Source organism: Pleurodeles waltl, chromosome 6 (genome assembly GCF_031143425.1).
Source record: "Pleurodeles waltl isolate 20211129_DDA chromosome 6, aPleWal1.hap1.20221129, whole genome shotgun sequence".
In the NCBI taxonomy this organism is placed as follows: Eukaryota; Metazoa; Chordata; class Amphibia; order Caudata; family Salamandridae; genus Pleurodeles; species Pleurodeles waltl.
The window spans coordinates 12,123,184-12,150,236 of NC_090445.1; the positions used below are offsets into that span (position 1 = coordinate 12,123,184).

Below are 27,053 nucleotides of genomic sequence, written 5' to 3' on the forward strand. Positions count from 1 at the left end.
CCGCAAGCATTTCGCTATTCAAAAATCAAGGAAAGATACATTTATGTTATTAAAGTACACTTATTAGTTAACTTCAAATATTACAATTCTTGAAATTCTGTGTTTATACAATACTACTTTTCTTTTCATATTATAATAGCGATTATTACATTCCTTGCACATATATTCCCTTACTGTGTATTTACATATCTATTTATTTCTCTAGTTTCACTGTACTAGAGAAAAATAAAAATAAATCTATAAATAAAATCAAAAAATAGATTAAAAATAATATACATTTACTCTCTTGTAAGCTTTACTGTCTCCCCATCACCCTGTCTCTATCAATCTATCCTCCATCCCCACTCTGACTCATCCCAAACCCATTCTACTACTTCCATCTCCAAAATAACCCTTCCTAAGCTCTTTCCTCCTCTACCACACCTAGCTCACCCCAAACCTCAGTTTACTACCATGATCTCCCAAACAACCATACTAAATTCTCCCTCATTTATCTCACCTTTGACTCATCCAAAACCCCTTCTGCTACTATGTTCTCCCTAACCCTTTCCGCTGACTCTTCCCTCCTCCGTCTCCCCTTTACTCATCCCAAGCCTCATCCTATTACTATAAACTCCCAATTAACACTTCTGGATTCTTCCCTCCTCTAGCCCTCCATTAAACCAGTCAATCCAACTAACAAACTCACATATCCTCTGCCAAAATTAATTCATAATAATAGTAAAACTGAACTCATATTTCCCTATACTAATCCACCACCAATTCCTCTTGGGTTCTGGAGTAGCGTGCTACTCGCCAAAAAGTGCTTTGACGTCTAGTCAGGGGTAGTAAGCACATATATTTTGTACATATGTATGTACTGACTTATAAAATATAAATCTAGCTACAGAGCTAAGCAGTGCTGTAACAGAGACATGTGGATCATGAGACCTTCCAGGATCTGTCAATTATGTGATTGACTAAAAAAAAAATAGTTTTGTCTTCTTTCTAAAAAGGCCACATTTTATGTCTCACCTGAGAAAGCGAATGTGCGGTTGCTTGCAAAGATCTTATCTTTTGTTAATTAAAAAAAACACTCAAATGGGTTTCGATCCTGCCCATTACCTACCACTGGTTGGCTTCATTGTCACTCCTATTGTTCTTGCTTCTCATTGGTCAGCACCTGTCCCTAAAGTCTAAAATCACCCTTGCATCTTTTTACCTTGACCCATCCCTAGAATCACACTTTCATCTCTTTACCTCGACCCATCCCTGAAATCACCCTTTGCATCCCTTTACCTCTACCCATCCCTGAGATCACCCTTACATCTCTTTACCTCGACCTGTCCCTGAAATCACCCTTTGCATCCCTTTACCTCGACCCATCCCTGAAATCACTGTTGCATCCCTTTACCTCAACCCATCCCTGAAATCACCCTTGCATCCCTTTACCACAACCCATCCCTGAAATCACCCTTGCATCCCTTTACCACAACCCATCCCTGAAATCACCCTTGCATCCCTTTACCACAACCCATCCCTGAAATCACCCTTGCATCCCTTTACCACAACCCATCCCTGAAATCACCCTTGCATTTCTTTACCTCGACCCATCTCTGAAATCACCCTTGCATCTCTTTACCTCGACCCATCCCTGAAATCACCCTTGCATCCCTTTACCACAACCCATCCCTGAAATCACCCTTGCATTTCTTTACCTCGACCCATCTCTGAAATCACTCTTTCATCTCTTTACCTCTACCCATCCCTGAAGCCTAAAATCACTCTTGCATCTCTTTACTTCGACCCATCCTTGAAATCACCCTTGCATCTCTTTACCTCGACCCATCCCTAAAATCACCCTTGCATCTCTTTACCTCGACCCATACCTGAGATTACCCTTGCATCCCTTTACCTCCACCCATCCCTGAAATCCCCCTTGCATCTATTTACCTATCCCTATAGCCTAAAATCACCCCTGCATCCCTTTTCCTCTACCCGTGCCTTAAATCACCCTTTCATCCCTTTACCTCTACCCATCCCTAAAGCCTAAAATCACCTTTACATCCCTTTACCTCCACTCATCCCCGAAACCTTTACCCCCTTTACCTCCTACTCATCCCTGAAACCTTTACCCCCTTTACCTCTACTCATCCCTGAACCCTTTACCCCCTTTACCTCTACTTACCCCTGAACCTTGAAATCACCTTTACCTACCCCAAATCCAAACTCCCCCTTACCTCCTTTACTTCCATCTGTCCCTAAACTCACTAATTTTAAATACCATAAAAAGTATGGTGTAAAGAAAATATATATTGACCTGCGTGGTAAAGGTACAAATAGTAACCTCTATGGTACATACCTGCCTGGTGTTAAAGGTCCTGCGTGGTAAAGGTACAAATAGTAACCTCTGTGGTACATACCTACCTGGTGTTAAAGGTCCTGCGTGGTAAAGGATGTTCACACAGGCAGGACACATCCCCGCCCCCTCCTTAAATACTCTGCTGCCTTCACCCTGGCGCGCCTGTTGCAGAGGCACTGTTGGCTGTTCTATGCCCTTCGATATGTTTGGCCGGCACCTTCTCCTCTTTTACTTTTTGCACCCCACCTCCAAACTTTAGGTCGCGCCTAAAACATCCCATGAGTTTCACTCGCGAGACATTTTGTTTACCTACGGGGTGCCTAGAGCCCACCCTTTGCTTATCATTGGTTGGCTTAATCATCAGTCTTATTTCTGTGCTTCTTTTTGGTCTACAAGTCCCTACATCACTTCCTCTGTGTATGTTTGTCCCTACCCTAGAGCATGGGCCAACTACTGATTCCCTTGCCCCGCATCCTTCCTCTGCTTGCCACTTTCAGAGGTACTTTTTTTTTTTGCTTTTACTTGCATCCCCTTCCTCTCTCCCTCCTCCCTCATTGTTGCTTGCCACCCCCCCTCCCCCTGCATTATTGCCTGGATGCCCCATCCACTGATGCTGCTTGTCTGCTCCGCCTCCACCCCTCCACCATTGTTGCTTGCGCTGCCTTCCCTCCACCTCAGGCCCCCTTCCTCCTCGATTTTCCCTTCATGTCAGGAAAAAAGTGCTCAAAAGTCACACCAACAGGTTTCAAGATGTTACATAGATGCAAACAGAGCTGCACTCCCAGCTCTGCATGGCCTTTTTGGTGCCATAGTCATGCGGGGTCAGCATGGCTAACTTGGAGGTAAAATAATTGAACAAGTAATGTTTTTTCCTTAAATGCTTTTTATATATTTTGAGTTTCACATATCACAGCCTTGGCACGATTGTCCTTGCTATTGACAACTTCAGACCGCTTTAACTATATTGCAAGCCTCGCACCCATTTATCGATGGCATTTGTTATCTATTTTTGTTATTAATGCTTAATTTGTGTTTTGCCCAGTGCCTCAGCCTTTGTCTCACATTTCCTGTCCCCCATTAAATTGAAAGTCTTAATGGTGGAGAGAGGTGCGGGTGAATGTCAGGACAGCCGGACGGGTGCACTTTCAAGGTGACAATGAGTGGAGGCCATCATGCCACAGTATTTGGGGGCGGTGGTCTGTAAAGTACAGACATGCCGAGAGTGGAAGACAGGGTAGAGTGGCAGCTCTTGGATTGTTTGCAGTGTACAGCTCTTAAGAAGTGAGAGAGGTGCGGATGAGAGGGGTGGGACACAGAGAGTGGTGCTCTTCTCAAATGAGTAGGGAGGCCATCATGCCTCAGTAACAGGCGCAGAAATGTAGGAGGTAGAGAACAGGGTGGAGTGGCTGGTTGGGGGGTGTTGGCGGGGTCCGGGTCTTGAAGGATGCGTTAGTCAGGACAGAGAGGGGTGCTTCTTGTGTGTCAGTCGGGAGGTCATCATGCCACAGTGCTTTTTCCGAAAGTCCCAGATGTAGACTTGGAGCTGTACCCTACTGTAAAGTAGGCTCTTTCCTTCTCAGCTCTGACCCTTGGATTCTACTTTATTGGCAGAAGAACTTGCCCAAAGCTTTGGCTGATTTGTGCTTTTCTCGAGAGTGAGCTTTTTTGCTCTTGTATGCACATGACTTATTTTTTAAACGTAGTCAGTTAGTTAATCATATGTGACACACACTAAAGTTTGAGTCAGGCTAATAAGTGCTATATTTTTAAACTACATTTCTTTTTAAATCTTATTTCTTAACTTGCCCTGCCACGAGAGACTTGGGGTATTGAGAGTGCATCACGTCTTTGCGCCTGTGCTCCTAGTGAAGGGCTCTGTTACAGGCAGGGCCTCGGCTTCCCTAGCCCACCCCACCCTACTTCATTCAGACGTATCTGGGTGCAAAGCTATTTTCAGTATAATAGTTTTAGGGGGTATTCACTTATTTTGTAAGTTTTTAATACCTGCCATTGGTGCGCATTACAGAAAGCCATGCGCATTGGTGTCACAAATGAACTGGAAGTAAACCATTTATATATAACAACGAGGGAGGGATCTTGGAGAACTAGAAGAAGGGGCACATTGACTAGTTGTAGGCATATTAGAGGCTGGGTTAGTTGAAGTAAAGCGGTACAAGATGTTTGTAACATCTTCCTGAAGGAGAGAGGGCTTGGACAAGTTCAGACTAGGAAGATCCTTTGCTTGTAGGCACGCGCCCTATTACTGAAGCATATTTGGTGCTAAGGAAGGGATGTGTTGCACTTGTGCCACTCAGTGAGCACACTTTAGGGGGCACAGGGACTTCCAGGGTGCAGTCTAGAGGGCATCTCTGCACTGCCTGGAAGCAGAGGTCTCCATACACAAGTCCTAGCAGTGCACACTGGTAACCTCGTCCTTCCTCAAGGGTTGGCAAGGCACCTTCAGACAGCCAAAGGATGAACTTCCGCTCATCGCTCGGTGGTTGTCATCTTCTGCACATACATTGTTACACCTTGCAGATGCTCATTAGACCAGATTTGCTTCTGGTCAGTGAGTTGCATGGTTAGGGGGCTGTAACGGGCATTCATGGTTTGGGTGCACGCATGCACAAGTAAGCCTTGCATACCAATTTAACAGTACAGCCCTTCGTGCATTGGACTCCGTTTTAATGGAAAAGCCACAGGGCTCTATTTCCATGTGGGGTAAGGCAATCTGTCCCTGAAAGATGAAGGCGCAGAGGTGGTCAATACTTAGATCCATTTCCAATGTCGACCCCACCCTCATAAAGATCTTATTGTCTTATTTCTGTGCCATTAGTGTTGAAAAGTGCTTTTTGAGTGTCTGTGTGCTGTTCTTGCTTCTCTCGTCCTTTACTGTCCAACCTTTTATCCTCCTACAGAGATGTCTACTCTCATTTCCTGAAAGAGATGATAATCCAGCCGGGTATCGCCAAAGCCAACTTGGGAGTCTCCAGAGAAGATGTCACCTTTGAGGACCACGTGAGTACTGAGGTGGGATGGGGCGAGCTCCCTGAGAGCGCCCTGTCGAGGGCGAAATAGCTATGTTGCTGCTGAGATGAAGGAGAAAGATGAGGCTAGAGGAGGTCGCTCTGAGAGCGCCAGGTTTGAGGATGTGTGGAAGATGGAACAAAGTGACTGCAGAAATGAAGCGGGAACGAAGGGTTTGAGGATAGCTCTCTGAGAGCGCTGGGACAAGAAGGTGCTAGCCATGTGAGTGCTGAGATGGAGCGGGAAGGTAGAGCGTGAGGAGAGCGCTCTGAGAGCTCTGGGACAAGAAGGAGCTAGCCATGTGAGTGCTGAGATGGAGCGGGAAGGAAGGGTGTGAGGATAGCTCTCTGAGAGCGCTGGGACAAGAAGGAGCTAGCCATGTGAGTGCTGAGATTGAGCGGGGAGATAAGGTGTGAGGAGAGCTCTCTGAGAGCGCCCGGTCAAGGGGGAGCTAGCCATGTGACTGCTGAGATGGAAGGTAGAGCTTGAGGATAGGTCTCGGAAAGTGCCTGATCAGGGGGGGGGGGGAGCTAGCCATGTGAGTGCTGAGATGGAGCGGGAAGGAAGGGTGTGAGGAGAGCTCTCTGAGAGCGCTGGGACAAGGGGGAGCTAGCCGTGTGAGTGCTGAGATGGTGCAGGAAGATGAGGCTAGAGAAGACCTCTCTGAGAGCGCTGGGTCAAGGGGGAACCGGCCAAGTGAGTGCTGAGGTGGAGTGGGAAGGAAGGGCGTGAGGATAGCTCTCTGAGAGCGCTGGGACAAGGGGGAGCTAGCCATGTGAGCGCTGAGATGGATCGGGAAGGTAGGGCGTGAGGATAGCTCTCTGAGAGGGTCTGGTCAAGGGGGAGCTAGCCATTTGAGCGCTGAGAGGGAAGGTAGAGCATGAGGATAGCTCTCTGAGAGGGTCTGGTCAAGGGGGAGCTAGCCATGTGAGCGCTGAGAGGGAAGGTAGGGCGTGAGGATAGCTCTCTGAGAGCGCTGGGACAAGGGGGAGCAAGCCATGCGAGTGCTGAGATGGAGCAGGAAGGAAGGGTGTGAGGAGAGCTCTCTGAGAGCGCTGGGACAAGGGGGAGCTAGCCATGTGAGCGCTGAGATGGTGCAGGAAGATGAGGCTGGAGAAGACCTCTCTGAGAGCGCTGGGTCAAGGGGGAACCGGCCAAGTGAGTGCTGAGAGGGAAGGTAGAGCGTGAGGATAGCTCTCTGAGAGCGCTAGGTCAAGGGGGAGCCGGCCATGTGAGCGCTGAGATGGAGAGGGAAGGAAGGGCATTAGGATAGCTCTCTGAGAGCGCCTGGTCAAGGGTGAGCTAGCCATGTGAGCGCTGAGATGGAGAGGGAAGGAAGAGCGTGAGGATAGCTCTCTGAGAGCGCTAGGTCAAGGGGGAGCTAGCCATGTGACTGCTGAGATGGAGAGGGAAGGAAGGGCGTGAGGATAGCTCTCTGAGAGCGCTAGGTCAAGGGGGAGCTAGCCATGTGACTGCTGAGATGGAGAGGGAAGGAAGGGTGTGAGGAGAGCTCTCTGAGAGCGCTGGGACAAGGGGGAGCTAGCCATGTGAGCGCTGAGATGGTGCAGTAGGATGAGGCTGGAGAAGACCTCTCTGAGAGCGCTAGGTCAAGGGGGAGCTGGCCATGTGAGTGCTGAGGTGGAGAGGGAAGGTAAGGCGTGAGGATAGCTCTCTGAGAGCGCTAGGTCAAGGGGGAACCGGCCAAGTGAGCGCTGAGATGGAGTAGGAAGATAGGGTGTGAGGAATTCTCTGAGAGCGACTGGTCAAGGATAAACTAGCTAAGTAGGTGCTGGGATGGTGCAGGCGGATGAGGATGGAGGAGAGCTGTCTGGAACAACCAGGTGAAAGGGGGCTGGTTACATGACTGCTGAGATGGTGCAGGAAAATAAGGCTAGGCTGAATGTGAGCTCTGTGAAACCTCCCAGGTCAGGGGAGAACTAACCAAGTGAGTGCTGAAATAGGGCAGGAAAGTGGGGTTTGAAAGAGCTCTCTGAGAGTGCCAGGCGAGGAGAGAACTAGCCATGTGAGTGACAAGATCTGGTGAGAGGAGGGGTCTCTGAGATCTCAATGTCAGGGTGAACTAGCCTAGTAAGTGCTGGAATGGGTCAGGAAGGTGAGTATGTAGAAACTCACCGAGACCACTAGGTCAAGGAGAATCAGCCATGAGGTTGCTGCGACAGGGCAGGAGGAGAACGCTCTGACCGCGCCAGGTCCGGTGGAATAAGCGAGTGATGAGATACGATGAACACAGAGCCCTTTTGGAGTGACCAGCAGGGCCCAGTGAACTATGTGAGTGCTGAGATAAGGTGGAAGGAGTGCTCTCTAAAGGTGGCTGGTTGGGGACATGGGAGCGCTCTGAGTGTGCAGGGTCATGGGGGACTCAGCCTTGAGACTGCTGAAATAGAGCATGGAGCTGAGCATTGTAGGAGCGCCAGGTCATGAGGAACTGTCACTGGACTGAGCGAGAGCTCTCCTGAACGGTTGGGTCAAGGAGAATCCGCAATGTAGGGGTGAACAGAATTGGTGGAGAGCCACCTGGGAGCACCAGGTGAGGGGGATGCAGACCTGCGGGATGAGGTTGGAGGAAGAATCTCCAGTACCTTCTGCTCCGTGGAGGATCTCAGGACCAGTCTGCTTCTGATGCGAGTAGGACTGAGAGGGCACTTGGTGGAGCCACAGATCCGTAAATGGCGTCTCCTCACACGCTAGGTGCATCAACATTACATAGGTGTACCTTCAGACAAAGATGAACTTGGTTTGTCTCATAGGACAGCCACAGGGCTTACTTTACAGCACCACTGGCTCAGGTCTAGGACACAAGAGCAGAAAGATAATGCATGAGGGGAGTTTTCTTGGAGCGCCTGGTCACGGGGCGCTCCAGTCATTGGCATCTAACAATCAGAGCAACACAGAAAACAAACGTGAACACGCATCATGACACACAACTAGGGGATGCTACAGGGCTGTGTCCTCTGCACCACGTCATGCTTCGCAGCCTCCTTTGACTTGGCACATCATCTCTGCTTACATTACACGGATGCTCACCCTCAAACCCCTGCCTGCTGACTGCTAGCACCACTCGAGGACTCGACGATCCTGCACTGCAGAGAACTTCGTTATGACGCCCTAGTCTATTTAGTTCCCCCCAATAGCGTTACGCTCCCCCCTTCACCAGACCGCTTGGGTTGCTTGGATTTCAGAATGTGCTTGAAGCCTTCTCCATCAAGAATGTAACCATTTCCTAAAGCAGGTTCTTATCAATTGGTCATGTTACAAACCCACCTCTGTGTTCCACTGGAGGGGTGGAAGCCCCTGGTGTGATCGTTATGGGATCTCTGCTTCTCGTTTCATTATCCTGATCTCCCCTGTATGCTTCCTGTGTGAGGACTCATGTTGCATGTTCCTTGACAGGTACACTTTGTTTTACGTTTTGTTCCAGTCACTGTTGTATAGTAGTGGTTTACCCAGAGTAGTTCTCCTAGTGTCATAGATGATGATTGTCCCCATGGCCAGGCCACGAGATGACCAACACGCACCGGCTATACGCTGTTTTCCCTCCCTCCACTTGCGGACATTGCCTGCAGGCGCTTCGTGTGGGTGTGGGTGTGTGTGTGGGTGTGGGTGTGGTTGTGTGGTGGTGGCAGTATAACACCACATGACTGGAGCTCCGAGGGTGCAGGATGGCATTGAAGTAGGGTCACTCAGACCTCTGTTCTCTCATTCTCCAAACCCACTGCTGCATCTGTTGTAAGTAAAATGTGTGTCTGGTTTTGAAATAAAATCCCCTCCAAAGAAGCAGGATTGTTTCTTTGTGCCCTGCAGCCATGACTCATACTAGTTCCACCTCGTCAGCCATTGGCCAGAGAGGCAAAGTACCTGGACACACAACTGTTGCCAACGGTGTGGCCACTAAGGTACATCTTCACAAGCGAGGTGACCCATCCAAGGGTAGGTCGCTCCCCCTGCCGCTGCAGCTCCTCCAAGTTCCCGAGTTCCTGTGTTCCTGAGACCCACCTAACTGTAAGTACCCCCCTCCTCCCAGCCCCTCGCCCTGCCCCGCGCCACTCACCTTCTCTCCTGCTCCTGCTTCTTTTCCTCCTCTCTGTCTCTTCCTCCTCGCTCCCCCTCTGCAATCTTCTTCTGTGTTCTTCTGTTCTTCCCTTCTGTTCTTCTGTTCTTCCCTTCTGTTCTTCTGTGTTCTTCCGGTCTTCTGTGTTCTTCTTCTCTGTTCTTCTCTGTGCTTCTGTGTTCTTCTTCTCGGTTCTTCTGTGTTCTTCTGTGTTCTTCTGTGTTCTTCTGTGTTCTTCTCTGTTCTTCTCTGTTCTTCTCTGTTCTTCTCTGTTCTTCTGCTCTTCCGATCTTCTGTGCTTCTGTCTTCTGTTCTTCCGGTCTTCTGTTCTTCTGTCTTCTGTTCTTCTGTCTTCTGTTCTTCTGTCTTCTGTTCTCCTGTCTTCGGCTCTTCTACCTCCTCCGTCTTCTTCCCCCGAGCCTGCCCTCCTGCTCCTTCCTCATCCCCCTCCCTCACTCGCCTCCCCCTCTCTCACCCCTAGCTAACCCGTTCGCTATCTACCTCCCTCACTCCTCCTATCTTCCTATCTCTCTAGCTCCCTATCTCACTATCTAACTCCCCCACTCTCCACCTCCTCCTACCTACCTATCTGTCTATCTATCTATTTCCCTATCTATCGACTTCTCTATCTATTTTCTCTATCTATTTCTCTATCTCTCCCCCCCTCCCGCCACCCCCTCTACTACCTATCTCCCTATCCTCTCACTCTACCTCTCTCCCTCACCCACCTCTACAACCCCCCCTCCCCTATCTTCACAACCCTACTCCTATCTCTCTCCCTAATCTCCAAACCTCCTAACACTCACCCTCCTCCACCCTAAACCCCCTCCCCCAGCTCCTCTCACTCTACCTGTCCCCCCCCCTCCCTCGCGCTTTCCCGCCGCGACCTCCTGCACGCCCCCGCCCCCCAGCTCCCATTCGCCCCCAGCTGACCCCTCCCCCCCCCCCCCTCCTACCTCTTATGGCGGCCGCTGCGCGACTGCGCAGCGGGCGCGCGCAGCGGGCACGCCGCTGGCGCGCCGGAGGCGCGCCAGAGGCAAGCCCGTCTGCGCCCGTCCGCGCCTGGCCCGCGCCCAGCGCCACGACCCCTGGTCCCCAGCTCCCCCAAGCCCCGCTGATCCGCTACGACCCCACCACCCTCCACGCCCTCAACCCAGGGCGCTCCAAAACCTGCTTCCTAGCTCACCCCAAACGCACCCATGGACCCTTCGCCTGCAACTCCTGCAAACGCATCTTCCACCACGCAACTACCACGACCACAAGCCCACGCGCCATCAACCACCTCAAGTGCATCCTGGTCAACGCTCGTTCCGTCCACAAGCACGCCGTTGAACTTTGGGACCTCCTGGACTCCACAGCCCCGGACGTCGCCTTCATCACGGAGACATGGATGAACGCCTCCTCTGCTCCAGACATCGCTACCGCCATCCCCGAAGGCTACAAGATCTCCAGAAAAGACCGCACCAACCAAGTAGGAGGAGGTGTCGCCATCATCTTCAAAGACTCCATCAGCGTCACCACCTCCACCGAAGACCCCCCCCTCGCCGCTGAACACCTGCATTTTCAGATTCGCACCGACCCAAGGACCACCCTCAGAGGATCCCTCGTCTACCGTCCTCCCGGACCTCGCGCCTCTTTCAGCGACGCCATCGCCGACTTCATCTCCCCGCACGCCCTCGCCTCACCGGACTACATCCTCCTAGGCGACCTCAACTTCCATCTGGAACAAAACAACGACCCCAACACCACCACCCTGCTCGACAACCTCGCCAACCTCGGCCTCAAACAACTGGTGAACACCGCCACCCACATCGCCGGACACACGCTCGACCCTATCTTCTCCGCCAGCAAACACGTCTTCTTCAGCCACACCTCTGCCCTACACTGGACCGACCACAGCTGCGTCCACTTCACATTCCGACGTGAGACCTCCCACCTCCGCACTCAACCCATCCCTCGTCGACAGTGGAACAAGATCCCTGAAGAGCAACTCTTCTCCGCTCTCGCCGCCAACCAACCCACCCTCACCACCGACCCCAACGACGCAGCTCTCAACCTCACAAACTGGATCTCCAACTGCGCTGACAACCTTGCTCCCCTCAAACGCACGCATCGACAGACCAACACCAAAAAACCTCTCTGGTTCTCTGACACCCTCAAAGAATCAAAGAAAACTTGTCGTGCCCTTGAGAAGGCCTGGCGCAAGGACCACACCGCTGACAACATGACCGCCCTCAAGAACGCTACACGCGAACACCACCACCTGATCCGCACTGCCAAAAGGAACTTTTTCACCGACAGACTAGACAAAAACAGCCACAACAGCAGAGAACTCTTCAGCATCGTCAAAGAGTTCTCCAACCCCAGCGCCAGCGCCAACGCCAACGCCGTCACGCCCTCACAGGATTTGTGCGAATCCCTCGCCACTTTCTTCCATCGCAAGATCAGCGACCTCCACGACAGCTTCGGACACCAGACCCAACCATACACCACTGAACCCGCTTCCCCGGACATCACCCTCAACAACTGGACCCACATCAACACGGAAGAAACCAAATCCATCATGAACTCTATCCACTCCGGCGCCCCTTCGGACCCCTGCCCGCACTTCATCTTTAACAAAGCCGACGACATCATCGCCCCGCACCTCCAGACCGTCATCAACTCTTCTTTTTCTTCTGCTACCTTCCCCGAATGCTGGAAGCACGCTGAAGTCAACGCCCTACTAAAGAAACCTACGGCTGACCCAAGCGACCTGAAAAACTTCCGCCCCATCTCTCTTCTACCTTTCCCAGCCAAGGTAATAGAAAAGACCGTCAACAAACAGCTGACCACCTTCCTGGAAGACAACAACCTGCTCGACCCTTCACAAACCGGATTCCGAACCAACCACAGCACGGAAACCGCCCTCATCTCAGTCACAGACGACATCAGAACCCTGATGGACAACGGTGAAACAGTCGCCCTCATTCTCCTCGACCTCTCGGCTGCCTTTGACACCGTCTGTCACCGCACCCTAATCACCCGCCTACGCTCCACCGGGATCCAAGGCCAGGCCCTGGACTGGATCGCCTCCTTCCTCGCTAACCGCTCCCAAAGAGTTTACCTCCCTCCGTTTCGCTCAGAACCCACCAAGATCATCTGCGGCGTACCTCAAGGCTCATCGCTCAGCCCGACACTCTTCAATGTCTACATGAGCCCCCTCGCCGACATCGTACGCAAGCACGACATCATCATCACCTCCTACGCCGACGACACCCAACTTGTACTCTCCCTCACCAAGGACCCCGCCAGCGCCAAGACCAACCTACAAGAGGGTATGAAGGACGTCGCAGATTGGATGAGGCTCAGCCGCCTAAAGCTGAACTCTGAAAAAACGGAAGTCCTCATCCTCGGCAACACCCCGTCCGCCTGGGACGACTCCTGGTGGCCCACGGCCCTCGGCACCGCACCGACCCCCGCAGACCACGCCCGCAACCTCGGCTTCATCTTGGACCCTCTTCTCACCATGACCAAGCAAGTCAACGCCGTGTCCTCCGCCTGCTTCCTCACTCTCTGCATGCTCCGCAAGATCTTCCGCTGGATCCCCGCCGACACCAGAAAAACCGTGACCCACGCCCTTGTCACGAGTCGCCTGGACTACGGCAACACCCTCTACGCCGGGACCACCGCCAAACTCCAAAACCGCCTGCAACGCATCCAAAACGCCTCGGCCTGCCTCATCCTCGACGTACCCCGCAACAGCCACATCTCCGCACACCTGAGACACCTGCATTGGCTCCCAGTCAGCAAAAGGATCACCTTCCGTCTTCTCACCCACGCACACAAAGCCCTCCACAACAAGGGACCGGAATACCTCAACAGACGCCTCAGCTTCTACGTCCCCACCCGCCCCCTCCGCTCCGCTGGCCTCGCACTTGCTGCCGTCCCTCGCACCCGCCGCTCCACGGCGGGTGGGAGATCTTTCTCCTTCCTGGCGGCCAAGACCTGGAACTCCCTCCCCACCAGCCTCAGGACCACCCAGGACCACTCCGCTTTCCGGAGACTCCTAAAGACTTGGCTGTTCGAGCAGCGATAACCCCCCCTTTCCCCCCTAGCGCCTTGAGACCCGCACGGGTGAGTAGCGCGCTTTATAAATGCTAATGATTTGATTTGATTTGATCCTCCATATCTGCTTCACAGGTGAACAACAGTACCTGATTATCACATCACTGTGGATATGAGTGGGACACCTGCTATCCACAAGGAAATCACAGTGACAAGACACCATTTAGAAAACTGGCTCCGCAGAAGTGCAGCAGTTTCAGCAGGGCCATGCCTTGGGATAATTGGTACCCCCAAATGTTTGGAGACAGCCTTGAATTTGAGATATAACCTGTAGCACTCAGCTGTGTACCGCAAGCAGTTACGTAGACCGGTGCAGATGAATGTGACTGAACCAGGCAAAGGATGCTTGCTGTGATCCCTGAAGAAGTAAGTGTGATTCTGCAGGACAGAGGAAAGGTCATAGCTCTACTGGCTGAGGGTCTCTCAACCACAACTCCCGCCCTCTCACATAGAGAAAGGCCTTCTCCAGGAGGCCCAGGTGGCCCTCACGAAACCGCCCGTCCTGGATGACACTCAGCTCAAGGTTTGGCAAAGATGTCTTCCCTTCTTATGGTTGCCTTTGAGAGAGTCATTGTGTCAAACAGTGAGCACTTTCAAACTGCATCACCCTCTTCTTATGACACGAATGTGTCAGTTGTGGTGAGAGATGTTTGTTCCCCATTGATGCGGAGGTGGGGCGCAGTGTCACACCCATCTGGATTGACTGTTCCCTGGCCATGAGGGCTCCAGGCCATTCTCCTGCCAAACTGGCCTGCTGAGCACAGGGTCAAGGAACAGAGGCTTCGCCACCAGTTCACAACATCCCTGAGCTGCACATCAATTCTAAAGCAGACACACTTCCATTGGGCTGCAACAAAAACTAGCTGCACCTGCTCCCGGCTTCTTAAACTAACCTATATAGAAGGTCAGTAACTCCCTTCTCAGCATAGTGGAGGATGTGTATGCACTTGGCTTTTCCAACTGAAAGTGCTTAAAAATCCTATTCTTAACATAAAGAACTAGAGCGGACAATCTAGTTCATCGTGTACTATTTACGCGTCGACTAAAGCTGAGTAGCCACACCCCCACCCACCTTCAAGAGCACACCTTGACTGTTCATGCTTCTTACTCCCTGAAGGTCAAAGCCTAAAAAGGAGGTCGCTGGCAAACGCACTGAGCTTGCAGGATTATATGGCTCCTGTGATTCCAGGGACAACAGCAATGCTTACTACAAGGATTGGCCAGTTGTCTTTGAGTGTGCCATACAATGGTTTAAGTTCTGTTGTCTACAGAGAGCAGTTCTAGCTTGAGTCAATGACTGCATGATTATACATCGTATAAACCTGCTCTTAAATCTGAGCTCCCAAGCTAAATAACCAGGCACAGTGACCCATACCTCCCTCTCAGCTGGCCCTAAGCTGCCTGGGCATGAGGGCAAAGCCCTTGGACATCAGAGTAAATAAGTAACATTAATCCGTTGTGCTGCATTGTTTAACCCGTCACCTATTAACTCTTTGGCAACCTGTTCTGTACCCACACACCGCTGTCATGTCCTTTGCTCCATCAGTCTTTGCTTTATGCAGTACTCCTTGTCTGACCTGCTCCAGTGTTCAGTAATTAAAGAGGACATAGACCTGAGAGTTTAGTAAGGAGGAACCCCACAAGGGTCCATGTACTGAGATAGAGCATGAAAGAGAGAGACGCAGGTGTCCCTAAAGCACTTGCACAGCAGAAACCAAAGGCACTGGGGAGGCTTGGCTAACAGAGAACCTAAGCTCTCAAGTGAAAGTTTGGGAAGAATCTCTGGGGACATATCCAGAGAAGTGCAGGAAAACTTGGGGCAAGTCACTGAAGGCAGGTAGGACATGCTATAGCTAGCCCTCCCAGGTCTCACTAATAGGACCCTAAAGGCTCAAAGAAGACTTGGGGAACGTCACTGAAGGCAGGTAGGACATGCTACAGCTAGCCCCCCCCAGGTCTCACTAATGAGGACCCTAAAGGCTCAAAGATGACTTGGGGCAAGTCACTGAAGGCAGGTAGGACGTGCTACAGCTAGCCCTCCCAGGTCTCACTAATCAGGACACTGAAGGCAGGTAGGACATGCTGAAGCCAGCCCTCCCAGGTCTCACTAATCAGGACCCTAGAGGCTCAAAGAAGACTTGGAGCAAGTCACTGAAGGCAGGTAGGACATGCTGAAGCTAGCCCTCCCAGGTCTCACTAATCAGGACCCTAAAGGCTCAAAGAAGACTTAGAGCAAGTCACTGAAGGCGGGTAGGACATGCTAAAGCTAGCCCCCCCAGGTCTCACTAATCAGGACCCTAGAGGCTCAAAGAAGACTTGGATCAAGTCACTGAAGGCAGGTAGGACATGCTAAAGCTAGCCCTCCCAGGTCTCACTAATCAGGACCCCAGAGGCTCACAGAAGACTTGGAGCAAGTCACTGAAGGCAGGTAGGACATTCTAAAGCTAGCCCTCCCAGGTCTCACTAATCAGGGCCCTGGAGGCTCAAAGAAGACTTGGAGCAAGTCACTGAAGGCAGGTAGGACGTGCTAAAGCTAGCCCCCCCAGGTCTCAATAATCAGGACCCTAAAGGCTCAAAGAGACCTGGAGCAAGTCACTGAAGGCAGGTAGGACATGCTATAGCTAGCCCTCCCAGGTCTCACTAATCAGGACCCTAGAGGCTCAAAGAAGACTTGGAGCAAGTCACTGAAGGCAGGTAGGACATGCTGAAGCTAGCCCTCCCAGGTCTCACTAATCAGGACCCTAAAGGCTCAAAGAGACCTGGAGCAAGTCACTGAAGGCAGGTAGGACATGCTAAAGCTAGCCCTCCCAGGTCTCACTAATCAGGACCCTAGAGGCTCAAAGAAGACTTGGAGCAAGTCACTGAAGGCAGGCAGGACGTGCTAAAGCTAGCCCACCAAGGTCTCACTAATCAGGACCCTAGAGGCTCAAAGAGACCTGGAGCAAGTCACTGAAGGCAGGTAGGACATGCTATAGCTAGCCCTCCCAGGTCTCACTAATCAGGACCCTGGAGGCTCAAAGAAGACTTGGAGCAAGTCACTGAAGGCAGGTAGGACATGCTGAAGCTAGCCCCCCCAGGTCTCACTAATCAGGACCCTAGAGGCTCAAAGAAGACTTGGAGCAAGTCACTGAAGGCAGGTAGGACATGCTGAAGCCAGCCCTCCCCAGGTCTCACTAATCAGGACCCCAGAGGCTCAAAGAAGACTTGGGGAAAGTCACTGAAGGCGGGTAGGACATGCTGAAGCTAGCCCCCCCCAGGCCATACTAATCAGGAGCCTAGGGGCTCAAAGAAGACTTGGGAGATAGGGCAGTTATCCTGAAAACGACAAGGAAGACTGGGGCTGGTGCAGAGGGAGCTACACTAACCCCAAGAAGCCTGCAAGGGATCCTGAGGGTTAATCAATAGACAACCTGCAAAAGGTGGTGTAAATGATCTTGGAGGGGGAAGTGCTGTGAAGCTAGTAGTGGCCTGGAACAGTGATGGAAAACAAGGGTACTGCTTTAAGCAGATAAAGTGGGAACACCTTGAGGTCATGGTGCTGGGTGGGGTGGGGTCCAATTTGGAATCACAGAGCTGCCCAGGAAAACAAGGGCTGCTCTGTGCTGGGAAAGAGGGAGCACCCTGCAAGGAAAACCAAAGGAGGATGGGGGTACGATCTGAAATCACAGCTGCCCAGAGAAACAAGGGGTGCTCAGAGCTGGAAAATAGGGTCCAACTTGATGCAGTGGAGTACACAGGGAAATGAAGAGGTGCTCTGGGCTTCGGAAATGGGTTCTAACCTGAAATCATGTGACTGCACAGGAAACTAAGATAGTGCTCCGGAACTATGAAATAGGGTGCATCAACATGCTATGGGGGTGCACGGGGAAACCGAGTCATCCTGAGGTCTGATGTCATGGGGCTGCACAGGAATAAAAAGGGGTCTCTGCGCTATTAAAAATGGAGTTCATATTCACCATGGTACTACACAAGAAAACAAGGGGTGCTCTTAATTGGAAAATGGGGTGCAGCTTTAAGTCATGGGGCAGCACAGGAAAATAGGGGGCGCTATGTATTGGAAAACGAAGAGCAGACTCACATAATGGGCCTACACAGAAAAACAAGAGTCACTAAGCTGGAAATGTGGTGCATTCTCTGAAGCCTCACAATAGGGTGCTGCACAGCAAAGGAAGGGCCATTAAGCTGGAAAACTAGGTGCAGCCTCAAACCATTGGGCCATGAAGGGAAACTTAGTGCACTCTGAGGTACAACAAGAGGTGCAGGCTCCTGGCTTGGGTCTGTACACAACCTTAAGTCTGGGGCTGCACAGGACAACTGGCACTTTGAATGGCTGTGTTAGCATATAATAATGTGTAGGTTTATAATGGTTAGCATGTGTCACTGTGATGGCCATACAATGATTATGTCGATGCGTGATGATCGATGAGTGTGTAGCTGACTGAGGGTGGTTGTGTTAGCTTATGATGGAAGGTTGTTGATGTATGATGATAGCTGTGTGAGCATATAATTGTGGGTGTGTGATGGGTGAGTGACAGTGGGTGGTTGTGTGGCGGCTGGCTGTGTGGATCTGTTATGGATCTACTGTGGTAGCTATGTGGTTAAATGATGGTTGTATGTGTCTGGATATGTAGGTGTCTAATGAATGTGTAGGTGTCTGGTGGCTGTGTGTGCATTTGATGCTGGCTGCGCACGTGCATGATTGTGGCTGTGTGTGAGCATAAATGTGGCTCTGTGGGCACGTGATGGTGGCTGTGTAGGCACATGGTGGTGTCAGTGTGGGTGTATTGTTGGGGACTGTGCAGTGGTGGGTGATGGTTGTGTAGGTATCTGGATGTGTAGGTGTCCAGTGGTGACTGTGTGCATGTGATGGTGGATGTGTGGACACATGATGGTGTCAGTGTGGGTGTATGTTGAGTACTGTGTAACGGTGGATGATGGTGTCAGTGTTGAAGCTCGATTGTAGGCATCAGTCCCCGCTCAGGGGGGAAGGCATGGGCTACTGGGCCTCAACTGGTGGTTGGGATCATTTTCCACTGGGGTCTGTCCTACTATGGCTCCACAAACTAAACCAAGTTCACCCCTTTCTGCACTTGACTTTCAGGGTAGGGAGGGCAACCAGTCCCATGCTTCTCATGTAGATAGCGTTAGGGGTGGGAGGCGAGCCCAGAATTTAACAATGAACAAACAGAAATTTTACTGTCCAATCCAGTTTTCAATTAAACAGCAGTACTCACTAGTAAACAATTCTATCCACCTTACAGGGTGAGACTGCTGATCACAAAAAAACTACTGTGGTTGCTTCATCTCTTACCCCGCTCCTTGCTCTCTCCCACCTGGCTGCCCTTAGTGGGTTTGAGCCCCAGCAAAACTGTGATTAATTATGCATAAGGCTCAGGTGCAGATTACTTTTCCCTACAAGTCTAATGTGCTATCAGTTACTGTTTACTCTTGTTCAGGATGGTCTATTGTTGCTTACTGGGCCTTGGCACCAATGTGTGGCTACTCCTGGCAGATATGACCAGCTGAAACAGATGCTCATCACAGCAGTTGCAACTCTGACTTAGTCAGATGCACACCTTGAGGCAGTTGCGGCCTGGCAAGGCCGAGTACATGCAGCGAGGTAGAAGCAGCCCCAACCGTAGGCAATACACATGGCAAGGTAGATGTAGCTTGTATCAGATCAATGTATGTAGACTTTGAGGCTCTGTAAATCTGCTACATGACAGGTTGCCACTGTCTAAGGCAGTACACTTTCTCTGGATGTTCTTAAGACCAGGAACATGCTGGGGTTCTTACCCTGAACAGTCTCTCCTGCTGCAGGGCCATGCAGACTCCTTCTCTGTCTCAGCAGGCTTCTGGACACTATCAGTCCTTCATCTCCTCCAGCAGAAAGTGCAGACTTTAGGTGATGTCCCCTCACCTCTGGGAGACTGCCTATCAAGTGGTCATCAGGTCTGGTTGCACAACAGTCCTTCCTGTACTCTGTGGAACACTCTCCTCCTTGATCATTAAGCACTTGAAACTGGAACAAAGTTGGTGATTTTGGGTCCAAACTTTATAAATATTTTCTAGTTAGTATGTGGATCCCCTGTCTCAAACCTCAGAACCAATTTGGGGTGGTTCTCTTTCAGGTGTCCTTCTCAGGCTGCTCTCCAGGCACATCCTTTGTATAAAGTGATGCTGTCCCACAAGGTTGGACTGGTGCTTCCTCTAGAGAGGAGTACCCCCAACATGGGTGCAATAAAGTGTGAGCTTTCTGCACCTGGCTGTTATCAGCCTCTGTAAAGAGAAGTCTGGGAGAGACAAATGGGCAAGCCTGCCCAAGAAACTTTCTCACATGAAACAACACTAACTACATTCCTGCCTTCACCCCTACCATGTACCAAATAACAGTTCTCGGTAAGAACTAATCAGCAGCCCCTAACTCACAGAGTCTTTAACAGAATTTCTAAAAGTATCCCTGCCTCCATCCTCCTCACTCCCACCGTCCAGCCACAGGAATGCAGGCAGTACACTCCCACTGCCTGGTGAAGCTGTCCCCATCCTCCATCTTGTGGCATAAGCTAGGGGCATCCAAAATGGATGCCATTATTTTTAGTACTTAGTCCTACACAGCACACACACTACGAGATGCACACAGAATGTCAGGGCAAGGATCTTGGTTTTCACATAACAGCTAAACGTTACGCAGGAGGCACCAGTAGGCCACGCCCTCACTGACCGAGATAAAAAGGTCTTGTCATTCATATGAGATCACAAAGCACCGTAGCCTTCCATGACCGTCATGTGACGAACCCAAGATATATATGGACAGTAGTCCTCGGTACACTGTGAGGGTGCGCTTGATGCACCCCTACAGGTCACACAACCGGTCCTGAACATCGCATTGTTGAAGCCAGGCTTCGGCCTCTACGCACACACTGGATTATCATAAGGCCAAGACCAAAAATAAATCGGGATGCAAGATACATATGCAGTTAGCTCCTTGTGACAGTGGTGCATGCCTGTGTACCATGCAGGGGACATTCCTGTCCCAACAGTGGGTGTGTGGGAGTCTGCTGGTGGGTGTGTGGGAGTCTGCTGGTGGGTGTGTTGGAGTATGATAGTGGTTGCATGTGTTGGGTTCATAAGTGATAGTTGGTGGAATGGCTATATGATAGTGTTTGATGTGTAGTTGAAACTTTGCCCTAAAAGGGTGAGTGTGTGGCCACATGATGTGTTGTTTTTGCTCTTCTTTTCTTCAGAGTATCTATCTGAGTGTCTGGTGTGCCCCGCTGCCTGCTGATGTATCAGGAAGCTGAAACTTGTCCGATGGTTTCAAGGTTTTACGATCCTAGACTGTACACATCCTCTTCCCCAAGTATTTCCCTTCTAGAAATCTACGGCTCTCTGGTTTGAAGATCTAGGCTTGGAATTAGAGACTTCTTTCCATGCCTTCTTTGTCCTGACTCTTTTCTCCATCTTCCCTTTGTATTATTTTAGGTAGTTCTGCTTCCATTTGTTCCCATTCTACCTTCGGCCTTTGGATTGTAGCCAAGAGAGCTGTATCATTCCTAATGTTACTCAATACTAGTTCAGAAAACGTGATGAAGTTCTCAGAATATCTTTATTGTCAGCTCTACTGCAGTGGATGTGCCGGGTTCTTCGTGCATGTATTCTAATACTTCAGGCAGAACCGCCAGCACACGTCTCCATGTTGCACACTCTTGTGCAGCGGGTGCCAGTCCTGCTGGGAGACACACTCCTGCGTGGGTAGACTTCATCCAACTGATGTTTTTTCTTGGTGACCCATACTAGTATTACTTACTTTTCCATCAACACATTTGTGATTTTTTGGGTCGAGCCTGCGTCACATGCGTTTCGCTTGTGAGACGCTTTAGGAGTTAAAAAAGGGCTCGGAGCCTCCGTTCACGTCACATCAGTTGTCTTTCATTGGTTCGTGGGCTTTCCTGTTAATATCTTCCTGCTTTCATTAGTGGAAGGCATGCATACGTCATGCCTTTTCCGGTGGTTAGCCCTCCTCGAGAGCAGCGACCAAGTACTGAAAACATGCGAGGCTCTCTGTTTCCAGTCAGGTTTGTGGACTACTTTTTATCTTTTGTTCGCAGCGCGATCTCGCTTGGCAGAAGTTAAGCGCTTTCCATGACATCGATCCTGTTACATAGTTAATTGCACTTTTGCCGGTTACGTAGATAATTGCATTTTTGCCGATAGGTTTCACTATGAGTGAACTGTAGCAGCTCGATCGTGCTCTTTTTTTCCATTCAATGTGGCAAGAAAAATCCGGTTGTGAGTTTACAACTGCTAATAGCTCTAACTCTGAGAAATGCGAGACCCTATTACATTGCAAATGCTTGTTTAGGATTAATGATCTGTGTATATGTAGCTTGATAGACGTTTGGCTCAGCTTTTTGGCCCAATGTGGTGTTTAAGCTGCTGGTTGGTTGGTGCCTTTAATTCTTGCAGTACCACTCTGGTGCCTCTCTGGTGCCTCCCACATCTTGTTGGCCTCCTTGTGGGCGAGGGGATCCGTCAGTAAGTTGGGTCAAGTGAGACCACCGGTGCCCTTCTAATGGGTGATGCCACCTCTGGTAACTCGCCCAGAAACAGCTGCATGTGTTAGACCTAGGTCAGTGGCATCCCTGGCTGTTGACAAGGAGTGTGTCGTACAGGAGAATTGCTTCTGTATATTGAATAAAGTGCCATGTGTGGGATTCTCCTTCATCAGAGCCGCGCATGAATAATAGATGTTTGTGGCGCTTAATGGACTGTCAAGTGCACCTGATCGCGCCCTATAGTAGCAACTCAGTTTGTGAGTGCTGGGTGTACATGTGCAGATGTCACTGTCGTGGCCAAGGCTAAGTAAGTGGATTCAGATACTAGCTAGCAAATATGGCTTCCTAATGAACTGGTCAGTTTAATTAAAAACCTTTGCATAATAGGTCCCATCTTTCCCAGTCGAGGAAGGAGTCTTTTCCAACACCAGTCGGACGTCTCTGTTTCGGTATAGACTGTCGCTTTTCTAGGGGTTCATTCCTGCAAGATTTGGTCACATCCAGAAGATCCTTGTTGGCTATCAGAGCCCACTGTTACCCCTTCCATGCCCTGCAGAGAAGAGGAAACGGACAAGTGTCCCCGGATGCCTCCTTCAGAGGAGCCCCAAAAGAGGAATCCTGTAGGGACTTACATTAGATGAGCCAGACCGTGAGACCCCCGGCGCAACTAGCGCACACTTAGCTTAAAATCCTATTACAGAACATGTGGCATGATGATGATAGTAGCGACCACAATCATCATCATTTAACTTTATTTTAGTAAAAAAACATGAGAGAGTACAGAACGGCATGATAAAGAAACCGAGAGAAATAAGACAATACATAATATTAAGGTTACAATGATTTCTCATTCCAGATGCTTAAGCTCGATAGGTCCTTGGGTAAAGGCCTGTTATTTAAAAGTGCTCTTAGACACAGATAAAATCAGTTAAAACCACTAAAATGGGACTTAAGCCCGAGTGCAAGGTGCATTGGGGTTTCTAAGGTGCCACCTAGAGGTTAAAGAACTGGCAACTGAATAAACAACACCGCACCCCGTATCTGCCGTGCACGCTCTCAAGGCATCATGCCTGCCGTCAAGCCCAAGAAGGCGGCACAGAGGAATAATTCAGCAAACACGCTGTTTAGTGTATGCGACGCACAAAAACTGGCGCTCGTCGTTTCCCACCGCCTGGCAGCCCATGAGCAAAAATGGGAGGGGTTAGCACTACTTGTCCAAGAGGAGGTAAAATCCCCAGTCTGAGTTCAGTATTCACATAGTCCATAAAATCTTCAGAATAGGAGCCACATTTTAGAGACAGATATTGGCCTGTCAAGCTGCCCACTCTAACAGCAGACATTTTACAACCAATGACCACAAAATTCGGGCAGACCTAACTTAAGCTGCCATGATTTGACATGACCTACCCACAGAACCCTAAGAGCCAGTTGGGGTGAAATTTCAGTAGGCCGCCCCATACGACTCCATATTCCATATCCTTACCCAGTATAGAATAGGCTTGAGGTGGGCTATATCAGAAACTTGCCCAAGATTTAAATCAAACCCTAAATGTACTAATGGTGCCTCTAGGTAACTTCAATAGAGATCTTAAGAAGACGTTTTCACCTTTATCTAGCTCTTCAAGATTGCAGTATCCCCACAGCTCTGCGCCATAGAGGGTGGCACTGAACGCTTGGGCCCTAGGGAGGTAGGGGAGGATGAGGCTTTGTTTACAAATCTAACAATAGACCCAGCTTTGTGTTTGAGTGACAAAGAAACTTTTCCTAATTGTGCTGAACATCTGGCAGAGTTTGATAATCTCACCCCAAGGTAATGAAATTCAGGTACCCTGTCTAGGCTGTCTCTGTCTAGGGTCACTTTCCCTTTTACTTTCTCACTATACGAAAATCCACAATCAGTGCACACACTGATGCACAGCGGTAAGTGTCCTGAAGGGGCCTGCATAGGAATCTGCCCTAACCAGTGCGATAACCGACACGAATCCCTTTGTTAAGCTGCAGACATATATCCCTTTGTTAAGCTGCAGATATGTATCCCTTTGTTAAGCTGCAGACATGTACCCCCTTTGTTAAGCTGGGGACATGTATCCATTTGTTAAGCTGCAGACATCTATCCCTTTGTTAAGCTGCAGACATGTACCCCCTTTGTTAAGCTGGGGACATGTATCCATTTGTTAGGATGCAGACATCTATCCCTTTGTTAAGCTGCATACATGTACCCCCTTTGTTAAGCTGGGGACATGTACCCCCTTTGTTAAGCTGGGGACATGTATCCATTTGTTAGGATGCAGACATGTATCCCTTTGTTGAGCTGCAGACACTTTTCCTGGAGGAGCACAATTGCCTCACTTTAGAACACAACTCCCTGGATAACAGATGCACCTCTGTCGTTGCCAGGACTGTATGCCCTTTTGTAGTCACTCTCTTAAACCTGTGGAGGGAAAATAAACACATTTAGGACATTATTGGCCTACTCTGAGATGCATTTATTATATGTAGTGAACAACAGTGGCCTGTCTGTGCATCGAACACCAACACACATGAAGAGAGTGCAGCAATCATTTATACTCATCACATATGAACATACTGTTCTAAACAACTGACAGCTAGGATACGGGAGAACAAGGGCATTGGGTCATAGCTTGTAGGCATAAAAGGCTATGAGGTAAACTGGCAACCTCTGTGGATCCATAATTGACTGCAGAGATGTTTACTTGACACTGGTCTTGTGGCTTCAGGGCTTTGTGGACTGTTTCACGGTTCACTATAAGTGCAGGATTCCTTTTGTGTATTTCTGAGAAGTGTTGTCAGAACTCCTTCATTTTGCTTCCTTGACCTCTGAGATTTCATCTTTGCAGCAGAGCTCTGTATCAGTTGGGGGGACTTCAGCAGGTTGAGGACACGTGCACTTCAGTGAGTTGATGACATGAAGCACCCCCTTGGGTGGATAACATGAGGCACTTTGGTGGGTTGAAGAAACAGGGTCCTTCAGCGGGTTGGAGACACAAGACCCTGGCCCATCAGCGGGTTGGGGATTCTGGACCCCTTGACGAGTTCAAGACAAGGAGCCCTTTGATGAGTTGAAGACATGGGGTCCTTTGGCGGGTGGTGGAGGGGCTTACAAACTCAGAATAAGGTATAATAAAATCAATTACACTCACTAACTTAATATCCAGCCAGGATAAGACTTTAAAAGCAGTCATGTAAACGGTACACTTAACAATGTGGTCAGTAAATAAAATGCAAAGTGCCTACTTCTTTCTGGACCAGTAAAAAAATTGCTTCTGGACACTCGCTCCTAGAGAGCAATTTAAAATTGAGCCCTTTGGTCATTCGTATTATATGACAGCGCTGTACAGCTGGGAAGCACTCAGGTGCCCTGTCTAAAAAATGGAGGTTTGAATGGCGTGATGTATGAAGGCGTGCTGATAACCTGGGCTGAAGATGCAGGGCCCTTTGGCGGATAGAAAATGCAATATCTTTTGGCAGGTTGAGGATGTGGAGCCTTTGGCGGGTTGAAGGTACGAGCTCTGTGGCAGGTTGAAGATGTTTGGCAGGTTAAAGATGTGGGCCCTTTGGCGGGTTGAAGATGCGGGCCCTATGGCGGGTTGAAGACGCAGGGCCCTATGGCGGGTTGAAGACGCAGGGCCCTATGGCGGGTTGAAGACGCGGGACCCTAAGGCGGGTTGAAGACGCGGGACCCTATGGCGGGTTGAAGACGCGGGACCCTATGGCGGATTGAAGACGCGGGACCCTACGGCGGGTTGAAGACGCGGGACCCTACGGCGGGTTGAAGACGCGGGACCCTACGGCGGGTTGAAGACGCGGGACCCTACGGCGGGTTGAAGACGCGGGACCCTACGGCGGGTTGAAGACGCGGGACCCTACGGCGGGTTGAAGACGCGGGACCCTACGGCGGGTTGAAGACGCGGGACCCTACGGCGGGTTGAAGACGCGGGACCCTACGGCGGGTTGAAGACGCGGGACCCTACGGCGGGTTGAAGACGCGGGACCCTACGGCGGGTTGAAGACGTGGGACCGTTTGGCGGGTTGAAGATGCTGTTCCTTTGAGGGGTTGAAGATGCTGTTCCTTTGAGGGGTTGAAGATGTGCGCCCTTTTGGCAGGTTGAGGATATGCGTCCTTTTGGCGGGTTGAGGATGTGCGTCCTTTTGGCTGGTCGGGTTAAAGATGCGCTCCCTTTGGCGGGTTGAAGATGTGGGCCTGTGTGTTGCCTCGCATTATAACAGTGAGACTGCTGGATTCGGGCGGCAGCACCATCGGATTGTGGGGAACTGAGTCCAATTCCACACGTGAGACAACTGTCGGCCTAACCCTTCCTGCCAGCTAGCAGTACCTCACCAGTACCCAAGAGTAGAGGTGATTTGTGGCAGCCATGCGCATGACATTCTGATTTCCCAGGGAAATTGTGGTGTAACAGATCTTATCCTTTTCTCTCAATTACATACGTCTCACACATGCAAAGACAAACAGAAGAAGGACTTGGTTCAATTAATTTTATTGAATCAATTGCGTCCTAGATAAAAAGGCATGTACTGCAACAATAAGGATAATGAAACATAATAATAGCAGTGCAGTGACAAAGAAAGTGAAACATAAGAAAAGTCCTACCATAGTGTCATAGTGCTAAGTGTCAGAATTCCTACCTAGACCATGAAGGTTCTATACTAGAGCACAGAAGTGTTAGCCGTAAACTGCACTTCAGGACCCTTGGAAGACACCATCCCCCATACCTCAGTATGGTAGTAGCGAAGAGGGTTGTTGGTCTACAGAGAGGCTTCTCCCATGTAGCCGGAAAAGCTGTTTAGTCTCAGCAGACAGCTGCAATGAATTAAACTGCATGCAGTGGTAATTTCTGGCTGGAATTTCCCTCTAACGTATAGGGGGGCAGAGAAGATTGAAACCCTTTGGGTTGAAGGTGCTGGGCCTTTAGGT

At 50.2% G+C, this 27,053-nt stretch overlaps 1 protein-coding gene across 1 annotated transcript in view; it reads left to right on the top strand.

Moving 5' to 3' along the window:
• TBC1D13 (TBC1 domain family member 13) overlaps nucleotides 1–27,053 on the top strand; it is a 95,736-nt gene that overhangs the window by 36,173 nt on the left and 32,510 nt on the right. Inside the window, exon 5 of the mRNA XM_069237018.1 lies at nucleotides 5,260–5,359. Within this exon, the coding sequence (XP_069093119.1) occupies nucleotides 5,260–5,359 (100 nt within the window). The remainder of the gene's footprint in view (nucleotides 1–5,259; nucleotides 5,360–27,053) is intronic.